At 38.5% G+C, this 12,708-nt stretch overlaps 1 protein-coding gene across 2 annotated transcripts in view; it reads right to left on the bottom strand.

Annotated features, from left to right (window-relative positions):
- Nucleotides 1–12,708, bottom strand: part of NADSYN1 (NAD synthetase 1) — a 32,035-nt gene that overhangs the window by 11,729 nt on the left and 7,598 nt on the right. For both annotated transcript variants that reach the window (XM_075188247.1, XM_075188246.1), the window contains exons 8-15: nt 9,620–9,737; nt 8,745–8,876; nt 7,216–7,290; nt 6,700–6,824; nt 6,178–6,226; nt 4,613–4,715; nt 2,567–2,735; nt 1,353–1,488 (exon numbers count right to left, since the gene is read on the bottom strand). In XM_075188247.1, the coding sequence (XP_075044348.1) occupies nt 1,353–1,488; nt 2,567–2,735; nt 4,613–4,715; nt 6,178–6,226; nt 6,700–6,824; nt 7,216–7,290; nt 8,745–8,876; nt 9,620–9,737 (907 nt within the window). The remainder of the gene's footprint in view (nt 1–1,352; nt 1,489–2,566; nt 2,736–4,612; nt 4,716–6,177; nt 6,227–6,699; nt 6,825–7,215; nt 7,291–8,744; nt 8,877–9,619; nt 9,738–12,708) is intronic.

Below are 12,708 nucleotides of genomic sequence, written 5' to 3'. Positions count from 1 at the left end.
CTGGTTAATGGATCGCTGGATAAAATATCCCAGATCTCTATTATGTATGTTTATATATGTTTATCATATTGGGAATGTTACTTTCTCTAAAAAGCTAGACATTTATGTATAACATTTTGCAAATAAGTTCTGAATTTTTATGTACACAACTGTTCTGCCCTTATATGTATTACTTAGATTATATGTGTTATTAATATAACTAAACTAAGCAAGTTTTCCTATAGTGGTATCATAACACTGGGGCTGCAGCTGGGATACATTCTATAACCTGCCAGCAGGGGGCAGCCATTACATCTGATTGCATAAAACATTCATGTCTTAAGAGTGTCTATTTCTGCTATTTTGGGCAGTGTGCATTACTTTAGCGGGCAGGAGGTTACATTGGCACCTGCTGCTATACCATTCGTATAGGCAAAGTCAGCTAGGTGTTCATATAACTGTCTCAAAACACAAATACACATAGTTCAGCTGGTCGTGTTAACCAGAGAAAACGTTAAATTCTACAGGAAAAACAGCAACAAATATACTGATAAAAAACGTGGCACATATGGGACTGGTTATGTGCACGTGGAAAAAGGGGATATTTTAATTCATCGCTAAATCCTTTTCTCAGAAGCTGTAGGGAAACACAGACTGTGGGTTATGTTTTACCTTATTACTGATATTAATGGCAGCCACCACCTGAAGAGTACCAGGTTTTTAACACTGCTGTAGATGAAGCCACGATGACTGCACAGGAGTGGCTGTTATTTCAGTGCTCCTTTGATTGGTTGGTTGTGTGCAAGAGCTGATTGGCGCTGCAACCTTCCGGCATCACCCCCCCTAGAAACTCATGATCCCACAGACTCTGGCTCTGCCATCCTAGGAAACACTGGTAAATATTTCAGCTGCCCCCTGGTTTGGAATTCACTGCTGTGTGTTATACTGCTGATCGCACCCCAATCCAGTCAGCAGAGGACTCTGCCTGAGACAGGGGACCGAGGGGCGAATGGTCCCCATTGTGCAAGCAGGAATCACTGTGGAACAGAAGGGTGCTCCATGTCACACTCCAGGGGACAGGAGAAAGTGTAAAAATACTAAAAAATAATATTTAAAAGAACTTGATCCCTGTGCCCATCTCCTGCGTGGGGTACTGGTATAGGACTGGGGTAGTAGCAGGGGAACAGGGGGTCAGAGAGAGGAGTTGACCTTTCTAGTTTTCCAGTGACCCTGCTTCCTAGAGGTGACATCTAACCCGCTATCTGTGCCCCTCTACTGCCTGTAGGAGAAATCAAGCGGTTATTTTACACTAAGAAAGTGGACGACAGATTGTCTGACTTTTAAGCATTTTATACTTTCATATGAGTGATTACCTGCACGTTCTGAAGTGCCAGATTCTCTCGGCCACATCCCCCATGAACACGAAAATGAGGAACTTTACCAGTCACAGTAGTAAATATACCAATAACAGCTTTAACAGCCATATCAATGTTTGGGGTTAGGTGATAACTAGAAGAAAAAAAAAAAAGATCTGCAACATTGAACAAACTCACAGATAAATGGTTTAGAGAGCAACTTAAGCAACAATTGTATTATATATGCTGTAAACCATATAAACTGTACACTTCATTCCTCTGCAGCCAATTGTCATTCACTCTCAGAAGGCAGAGAGTGAATGACAGTTTTGTAAACTTGCTCTGCTGAAGTCAGGGCGGGTGCCGGGATACCCAACACCCCCTACCCCTCTCCTGAGTTGGTGCATGCCCCGTAAAAAAAAACCTTGGTACCCCACTGCCCATGCGCCTCTCCCCCCATACCCCCAGGCTTGTTCTCTTAACTTCCTGTAACTGGCACAGATTGCACTGATCAGCTGCATGGTAAGCACCACGGTTGTCGGGCAGGGGAAGGGGGCTGTTTTGGGGGGCTGGACGAGAAAGGATCAACAGACAACAAGAGAGGCACACTGGACCAAGGATGCTGGTGGAGTTGGATAGGGGTGTGTGCTCTAGCTACACCACTAGTGGGCAGCAGAGAGGAACCAGCATCTGAGTTTCATTCTTATTTATATAAATATTTATTAAAAAATAAAAAATACACAAACAATACAATTCAATACAAATAATTATATGGCTGCATATGTAGCAATAAATTTCCCTCATGATGTAATAAAGTTCTTTAAAAGTCCTGGTCAAATGACATTATTGTCAAGAATCTTGTCGAGCCATTTCTAGAAATGTAGGCTATGATAAGGTAGGTCACATTTATTTTTACTAAATCAGGAGATACAGAAAACATGCACTGTTGGTAAGGTCTAGAACCACTGTTGCCATCTATGGATTTTCTGTATAGGTAAATTAACAACATAACAAGAAATTACAGTCCAAATAATAATAATAATAATAATAATAATAATAATAATAATACAAATGTTTCTGAGAAAACAAGATAAAAAAAAGTTAATTTATATTTACACTTTGATATCATGTCATGACAATAGACAAACCCTTGAACTCCCTTTTTTTGAAACCCTTGAACTCCCTTTTTTGAAACCCTTTTTCTTAACTTATCTGGAGTCCTACTTGTATACCTGCCTATTTGCTCTGACAGGATCCTGGCTCCTTCCCGCGTTTCATAGGAGGAATTCTCGGTAGCCATGTAACAGGTAGTCAAAAGGCGATGGCAGAGTTCCTGGGGAACGAGGGGCGTGTAGGACTCATCCACGACTATTTGACGTACGTCGTTCAGCACTTCTTCATCTACCAAAAAATGAAGCATTTATGAAACATATTCACCATACCATGCAAAACCTGATTAAAAAAAACCTGGGGATATATTTACTAAACTGCAGGTTTGAAAAGGTGGAGATGTTGCCTATAGCAACCAATCAGATTCTAGCTGTCATTATGTAGAATGCACTAAATAAATGAAAGCTAGAATCTGATTGGTTGCTATAGGCAACATCTCCACTTTTTGTAAACCCACAGATTAGTAAATATATCCCCTGGTCTCAAGGTGAAAAAAACTGAATTGTGAAACAACACATTTTTAAGAATATACCACTGCAATATTACTAATTATAAAGACAACATGATGGGCAGAGGTCTTTTTCCAGAATACAGTAATAGTATTGACACGTCAGAGTGATAATTTGTTTAGAAGGTATTATCTTTACACAATATGAAGTATTATGTTTTCTTGATAAATAGGCCAGTAAAAGAATTTATGTTTGGTGTTACACTGGTGATTTTGTATCTGTAATTTGTTTTTTAATTGTAGCATTAATATTGCAGCGATATCGTGTGTTGCTATAGAAAATGCTGACACCGTTTGTTCACTGGCAATTTTGAAAGGTCAGATACAAAGAAATTAAATTCTGACAACAGTTTTTTTTAGTTTCAAAATTAAAAACAACCTGAATAGCGATATTACAGCTCCATTACTGTCTAAATGGCTGCAGAAAGGCGGTATTAACGAGAGGACCAATCAGGACCCGTCAATGTCTGACGGCGGCTCCTGCATGTTGATGTGTTGCAGAGGAGAGTTTGAATGTTCCAGTAGCTATGGTTAATCAGATTTTTTTTTTTTTTTAGGGAGCTGCTCACTGCATGCTGCCATATATTTTGAGAGAGTCCCACGCAGCAAGTCACTGATTTTACTCAATAAAACTGGTAGACATTATTTATCTTTTTTACACATAGCGCTATTTCTATGCACTCAGCATGTGATTTTAAAATCAGTATGGCACAGCCATGCATCATTTTCATAGGCACATCATGAACAGAGGCCTGAGATATTGAGTTTTAAGAGAAGGGTTAAAATTAATTAGCTCAATTTTTACTGGACATGGTTTTACCAAATACATTTATGTCGGTCGGTATGTTATACAAAAAAAAATCAAATAACTTTAATATATAATAATTAGCAATTTCTAATAAGTTTTAGTTCTGATAGAAGTTGATCCAAAGTTTTACAAATGATTTGACCTATTCCAATTGGTGGTAATCGTTTTTAAGATTACCACTATCCAACATGGAGAAGACCTACAAAGAAAATCCGAAATTATGAAAAACCGATTGGAAAAGAAACAGACTTACCTTCAATCCGATGCTGGAGATCTCAGATGGGAGCACCATGCTGACCGCAAGTGATTCCGATTGGAGGAGTGTTCGGCACTGCAGGTTGACGTAATTTGCGACGTCTGTCAACAGAAATTTAAAGCGGCAATTTGGGGACCCCTAAGGTTAAGTGTTTAAACACTTAACCCAACATTGCCACTTTAAATTTCTATTGACAGATGTCACGATGACCTCAGCCTGCAGAGCCGAACACTTCTCCAATCGGAATCACTTGCTGTTAGCATGGTGAGCCAATCGGAGATCTCCAGCGTCGGGTTGAAGGTAAGTCTGTTTCTTTTACAATCGTTTTTCATAATTTCGGATTTTCTTTGGAAGTCTTTTCCATGTTGGAGTAGTGGACATTGGTAAAGTGTACCGAAACCATTCCAATACCTTCACTCTATTCATATCATACTTTAAATACAAATAGACAGATACATTGACAGAAATGAAGAAACAACTCAGGATAACCAATAGGATTCTGGTGGGGTAGTTAATGATGGGACAAGTTTACTTACTGCCCATATCCACAGCCTGGCAAACTAGGCAGCACATAGAGTACACAATACAGGCTACTGAGGAGCTGTCTATACCACCGCTGAGAGGAAGCAGGAATCCCCCCTGAAACACAATAATAACCATAGGTATTAGGTGTATCTCTCATCACACACAAACTGCCATAAACATAATATATATTATATATACAAAACACAGAGAGGTCGAGTATACTACAAAAACACATAGGGGTATATTTACTAAACAAGTTTTACAGAGTGGAGATGTTGCCTATAGCAACCAATCAGATTCTAGCTCATTTATTTAGTACATTCTACAGAATGACAGCTAGAATCTGATTGGTTGCTATAGGCAACATCTCTACTTTTTCAAACCCACAGTTTAGTAAATATACCCCCATAATGTTCCATTAATATGTGTTCTAGCTACCAACAAGGTAGGCACCAATAAGACTTTTATGGTTTGTAAATTAAATTCTTTCTATTTTGCTGATCCCCTCCCATAATATGAACAAGGTTAGTTTGCTCAATTGTTGCCACAGTAATATAATTATTGAACATCACCGACCAAAACCATTCATGCCATAGCAATTTTGTAGGCACAGTAAAATATATAGAAGTACATTAATAAGTGTGCATGCAACAGCATTTATATTAATATATTATACTTCAAATACAAAGCCACGAGTTTTCCTTTGCGAGTTCAGCGCGAGCAACTGCTGGCTCTGTATACTAGTCCGCTATATACATGCAATATTGAGCACAGCTTCACCGTTTCACCGATTTGACTATTTCTCTTTCTCCACCTGATTCACTTTTCTCCTCCGTGGAAATAAATAGGTTTATTGCTCCCAAAGCTATTAACAGCATGTGTGGATGCCATGATTATAAGAATTATGCTTAAATTAAATCTACAGCCTCGAGCAGTGTATTGAAATAGCAAAACTATTTAAAAATACCATAAAAAAATATATTTAATAAAAAAAATAAGTTTAATTAATTTGCAAAGTTACCCAAATGGGGTCAACAGGGGAATTAACAAATGTTATACTAGGAAAATTTCCTGGGCAGCTGTCTCAGTGCTAATAAAAATGAAATCAATCTCATGAAGGGCTGAAGTTGACCAGTTACACCCACTTACTGTATAACTATACTTGTGTCTTTAAGATATAAAATAAGGATTGATTTTGAGGACTGATGCTAAAACAAAGCAAAAAATAATATCTGCGTTTAACATGTTTTATACTCTCCTCAAAATAAGTGATCAGAACCCACCTTTCTATTGTATGCTATTAGTATGCTATTGGATGTTGTAGTAGACTCCTCCCACTTATTTGCATGCTAGAGCTAATGGCATTACGCAGGGGATTACCAGAAGGTAGACAGTATATAATATAGTACTGCAAAAGTAATTCCTGCTAAATGTGAACAAAAAAACAAAACAAAATGACACTTCTCAATGTTAAGTTTTTAATGGAATAAGTCTAAAAGAAGAAGAAGTGTAATTTCCCTTAAACTCAATATAAATGAAGATGGGGGTTATGTAATAGTAATAAAACATGAATTACCTGCTTACTGCGTCGTAAATAGTCCCACAGCCAACATGCAGGTCCTAGGCTGAAATAACAAGCGTTACAGTGAAAAATTATCCATTTACTGTGACCCGTCATAGAGATAGATGTTAAACACCACTCCACCCGTCTTCTACACACATGGCGGTAGTCGCTTTGGAAATGCAACCAATCAGTTCACTAGGAACCAGTGACATCACCGAGGGACAAAACGTCCTTATGAGTCAAAAAGTGTGCCGGAGCGTTGAATAGCTGAAGGGTACAACCAGTTGGCGGCCCAATGCGTTCTTGCTCCCTGGTGAGCAGGGAAGACTCCGGATTGTAATCCGTTACTTTGGCGCCCCATAATATCAGGCACCCCAGGCTATTGCCCACTCAGGTCGTAGCTTGAGTCAGCACCGGTCCAACTTTAAGGATTTGAAAATCAGGTTGGCCAATAAAATGGATGCCCCCAGTCTGTGGTGGTTATGGGTACCCCTTAATGACACCACTAAAACTGTCCAATTTAGTTTTCCATACCTGATTTCTTCCTCAGGGCTGTGGTATTTCCATTGGATAGGCTCAGTAGTGAGAGTATATACATCATTTAACGAGGACAGGGCAAAGTCCACATGTATTCTGTGAAAGGGGGGCACTCTGCTTGCCTATAAAAAGAAAAAATAGCACCATTTAATATATACATTGTTTTTTAAGTGTAAAAACTCATGTTATTGTACAGCTGAATAGACCGAAATGAATACACAGGTGTCTCCAGTACTAAAACTTACGAAAGAAGAAATTCTCATTAATAGAACATGTACTCAAGGCAAGGTCATAAATTTATACAGATTTAAATGTATCAAGCTGAGAGTTTTCCGGCGGGTTTGAAAAGCCAATCAGATTCTAGCTATCATTTCTTTAGTACATTCTACAAAATGACAGCTAGAATCTGATTGGTTGCTATAGGCAACATCTCCACTTTTCAAACCCGCCGGAAAACTCTCAGCTTGATACATTAAACCCCTGGAGAGCAATGTAAACCAATTATTTACTTACCGAAATGCAGCGCGATGACGTGTGGGCCCTGAAACTGCGGACGTCTTCCAGGTCTAACGTGGCAGTGAGCACTTCCTGTGAGATATTTTAAAAAACGCTCCATTACATTTATTTTAGGACATAAAAGCTATGGATAAAGATGAGAATAATGGCTGTTACAAGCTATATACATACAGTATCATGAACTATAACAGTGTATTGTTGTATCGCTCACATAGATCTTAAAGTGAAATATTACCTACAGAAAGTGATTTGCTGAGCCAAGATTTAACTAGCAATCAGTGACATTAATGGAGCCATTAGTGGTGTAATTTTGTTGTGCATCGGAATTTAATAACATGAGCAGAAAATGATACGTTACTTATTTGGCTCACAAATAATAAGTCAGGTTTAAACTACAACCTAAGCGATCCATATATTTCAAAATATCCTAATTAGTGATATTTCGTTAACATATCACTTTAAGTGAGTGTTTTTATTACCAGTTGATTACATAGCAGGACATAGATACAAGTTCTTAAACGGTATTATCTTGTTTTTTCTTTAAATATATCTATAGTTTTTCAATGACTGATATTTCAGTACAAAACTAGTCCAAATTGAATCACATGAGAAAAGTGTACAGGGTCTGATTAACGAGCATCTATTGACACACAGATAAATAGCCACAGTTGTTGGTTGTTACACTGGGCGGAACACAACTCACCAGACAATTATAGGCACCAATTTAAGAGATGAAATTAGAAAATGCGCAACAGGGGATGTATTATTATCCCCATGTACATTGGTGTAATGAAAAGAATAAATAAGAAAGACCGAATCCAATATAAAATACTTTTACTAACCTACAAGGCCATCAACAAAGCTGCACCAACATACATCTCCTCTCTTGTCTCAAAATATCTCCCAACTCGGCAACTCTGTTCTGCGTCTCTCATCCACACTCATTACATCCTCCAATTCCTGGTTACAGGACTTTTTTCGGGCTGCACCCACCCTGTGGAATTCTCTCCCTCGCACAATAAGACTCTCCTCTGGTCTACAAACTTTCAAGCGTTCTCTGAAAACCCACCTCTTCAGACAAGCTTATAATATTCCTCAACCACCCTCTTAACCTCACTACATTACCCTATTACCCCAACGTTATACAACTACCCCTTGACCAATATTGTTTTGTGACGGGATCATTTAGCTTATGAGTCACTTTTACCTTTGCAGTCTGGCTGGGCCGACTGCAAATGTAGACTTAACCTCATGTGTCAAACTCCCATTGTCCAATAGATTGTAAGCATGCGAGCAGGGCCTTCTCACCTCTTTGTCTGTTTTACCCAGTTTGTTTATTAGTTTTGTCCCCAATTGTAAAGCGCTACGGAATATGTTGGCGCTATATAAATGATGATGATGATGATGAAAATGAAATAAGGATTTGTCTAGAAATTTGCCTACCAATGACATACGGGAGCCCCAACTTTAATTCTCCTGTAAAATGTACAGTTAGTAATTATTGACCACTGTAATAACAACCTTACCACATTATCAAGTGAAAACTGTGAGCCCTGGGACACAATGTCTCCATTGATCGAGATCATCGAGCAGCCATCAAAGTACAGCCGGTCACTGTCACAGCCCCTGAGATTGGACAGGAGATATATCCCTCCGTTCTATTAAAAAAAAAAAAAATAATGCTTAGAAGGATGCACCAAAAAGAGAAATAGCTGTTCTGACACATTGCAATGGATGTATTTATACGCTGGATAAAAAGTTGTATATATCTTCTGAAAACACGAATGCGCAACTGGAATTTTACGTTCGTATTTCTACATGTATAATAAACCCACATTTTTCTAAATGGTGCCCAGAATGCAGACATCGGTCCTGAGACATTAAGGAGAGCAAAGCATTAAAAAGTAGTAACTTTGCACCTGGGCAAAACCAAGTTGCATTTAAAATGTGGGGACAGATTTATAGTTGGGGTAGGGCATGTGCTAGATCTACTTTAAATTTCAGTGTAAAAATAAGACTATCAAGTATTAAAAGCCAGTATTTAACTTATGTGCCAAATAAACTAATTTGCACCCCTTACATTATAACATGGTTTTTCCCGGAGAACATTTACTCCTTTTTTTGCCTTACTCTCATAAATAACTCAGGCCCAATAGGATTTTACTTTAAGCATTGGGTTTAGGATCGTAGGGTACTGTGGGAATAATACTAAAACAATGATACCCTACAGCATGATAAAACCTACAAGCAGAGTTAGCAACACTCTTATAGAAGCTATGTAAAGCCAAGCGACAGGACTATTATTATACACTTGTCCATTCGCCTTTCTGTCAACTATCTACAAAGGGAGAATAATAGATAGGATTTGTGCATCATTACGACACATAGAGGTGTCCTTTACCTTTGTAGTTGTAGATTTGACTAGATCGACTCTTACGTGGGCTTTCCTCAGCTCATGGTGGCTGCCAGAACCATTGGTGAATATCTCCACCCCGTCCAGACCCATGTCGATGTGAGGACTGCATGATAAGGAGACAGACCGTTATGTTTAGCGAAGCATTACTGGTAGGTCCAGCCACATACTTCCAGCTCTGTGTTCCTTCCTACTTCAAATAAACTTTACCCATTTGTTTATAGCGCCACCTATTGCTTAAATAAGAACACAACCCAAAACTTACATTGGGTGGAGATCACTAGGTCACCTTTACAGACTGTCCGTTATATTTAATGAGCTGTTCACCTGATTGCTTGGTCCCCTGAAGCCTTCATCGCTAAATTTGGCAACTCAACATCAAACTCAATTTTCTGTTAACTTCTCTGCAGGCGTTGGCTCATTTGCAGGTTTTTTGTGAATGGATCAGGCACTAGCTGATGCAACCAAGGTACAGGCAGCTTGGTGATTATGTCACAGAGGAGCGACAGATACTGTTTAGTGTTACTACTGCTATTTGATATGTTTTTGTAATCGACTATGTGAATTGTAATTTATTGCACCTAGCTGCTCTTCTCTTCTGGTACGGTGATTCACAGAAGCTCCCACAAAACATACTTATGGGATTCCAATAACTAAACAAATACAGAGAAATTGGGCAAATATTAACTTTATTACAGATAGTAAGAGCTGGTGTTATACTTTAAAACCTATTCTAATGGATAGGAAGCTCTTCTATAAATCCTATAACTTTGTTTTATATTTGATAAATGACAAACTTATTTTACAAATAGCCTATTTTATTAAAATGTACTTTTATTATTAGATTTTTATACATATTATGTGACAGACATGCTGGAAAGGTCATTGATGGACTGTATGTAAGTCCAAGTTTCTGACCCGTGTGTTTTGAGCTCCAGGGGAAATGGTTAGTATTGGAAAGACATCTTTCCAAAAGCTTTGGACTAAAGAAAGAGCCGGACTTAAGGGTTCCCTGGAGTGAATGGAGAGAGTGGGAGGGTCTCCGTTCATTAGGCCATTTTTGGTCTTCTGACCTGCCAGTCAGACAGCAGCTAATTAATAGTTGCACCTGCAAGGTGTAGATTAAAAGGCTGTCAGTTTGCTCAGTCACTCTCTCTCATTACCAGGGAAAATCCTTCATAGAGAGAGAAAACGAGGCATCTGTTGTTTGTTTGTGAGCTGGACAATAGAGCCATCTACACTTAAGAGAAGTATTGTCTAATGTATTAGTTACAGCCAGACAGGCCAGGATTTATTTTGTTGCTTTATTTTGTATTCCTCCTTAATAAAACTAGCTGAGGCTAGTTGTACCGTAGGGTTGGACTGCTGTGACTTTTTACGGCTACGGTATGAAGACGTTCCCCCTCTACCCCAGGACACGGCGACTGTACCCTGATCTCGTGACAACATATATTACTTACTGGATCGCTCCAGCAGTTGTGAAAACGACAAGTCCCAGTATGCTGGGATTTGTAGTTCCACAACAGCTGGAGAGCCACAAGTTGCCCTTGTTGTACCACTAATGTAAAATGTAATTTAGCTTATACAGAAGAGCTCTTAATTATGTTCCCAAATATATATGTAAAAATTTCAGGGCATATCAGAATTGGACTATTTTAAAATAAAGTTGGAATTAGAGGTGAACAAAGTTGCGGCAAAATTGAGTTTCATTTATAGTCTATGAAGCTGAGACAACAACGGTCAATTCTTTTTTTCAGACTCCATGGGGAGAATTCAATTGACCGTGGGTTTTTTTTTTTTATTGGCGCTGCGTAAAAAAAAAAAATACCCGCGCAAGTTTTGACCCGCTGGCGTGACCGTTTTTAGCCAAAGCCGCGTAAAAAAAATTCAATTTGAAATCTTGTAACTCCGCCCACACACGCCAACGATTGGTGAAAGCAAATTTTTTATGGGAGGGGAGGGTTTAACACAGATATCTTGAATATAAAAACTAACGCTGCCACCAGCAAACTGTCATTTGTTGATAGCTGTTGGCTGGTTTGGTGACTGCAAAGCATCTGGCTTTGTGAGTTTTCTTCATTTCATTGAATTGGCATACATTAGCAATACTATTTTAATAAACACATACTGCATTTTTGTTTAAAACACAATTTTAGTACATATTAGTATATATATATATATATATATATTTACATACATACCCTATTTTCTTAAAACATAACACCCCATATACATACATACATACATACATACCTATATATAGCTATACCTATAGTTGTATATCTCCATTTTTTAGCATTGTACTATAGGATAGGTTTTTGTATTGCAGATAAGCCAAGGTAATAATAGTGTCTGTGTATTTATTTGTATTCTTTTATATAATTAATCAGTTAGGTTAGCAGTTCTTAGTATAATAGTTATATTAAAATAACACATTATTTAATAAATTAATAGGTGTATTTAGGTAGCTGGTTGTTTTTTTTTTAGCTAAAGAATTTTTTGTATATTAGGCAAATTTTAAAGAGCAGCCATGTCTAGGGAACGTACATATTGTCCCTTTCCACAGGACACTCAAGAGGCATCAAGTGTTAGTAGTGGAGAGGAATGGTCAGAGAATCGTGCAAACTTTTGGAGCCAAAATCCGAACAAGGAGACTTAGTTGCTAAACAGTTTTTCAAATATTGTTCATCTCTTGTTGTGATTATGGGGGAAGATTTTTTCCTATGCATAGACTATTTCTTGTCAGTAAACGTATACCCACAGCAGTCATTTTCAGGAAGAAAATAGATTACATATAACCAGGGGCGGACCTAGACGTAATTTTTAAGAGGGGAGGGGGCGTAATTCTGCATAAACACGCCCTTCCTTCATTCTGATTGGCTGGCCCCAGAAAACCCCGCCCACCACCCACAAATGGCCCCGCCCCTCCATTTGTTTTGATCAGCATCTTGGACCCAAATTTAAATGACTGGTACTGCTAAGGGAGGGGGGGCTATTGCCCAGATCGCCACCCCCCCCCCCCCTAGATCCGCCACTGCATATAATGATGACTTACACCAATTTACATGGCAAATGTG

Source organism: Mixophyes fleayi, chromosome 10 (genome assembly GCF_038048845.1).
Source record: "Mixophyes fleayi isolate aMixFle1 chromosome 10, aMixFle1.hap1, whole genome shotgun sequence".
NCBI lineage: Eukaryota > Metazoa > Chordata > Amphibia > Anura > Limnodynastidae > Mixophyes > Mixophyes fleayi.
This window is presented reverse-complemented; position numbering and strand designations above follow the sequence as displayed.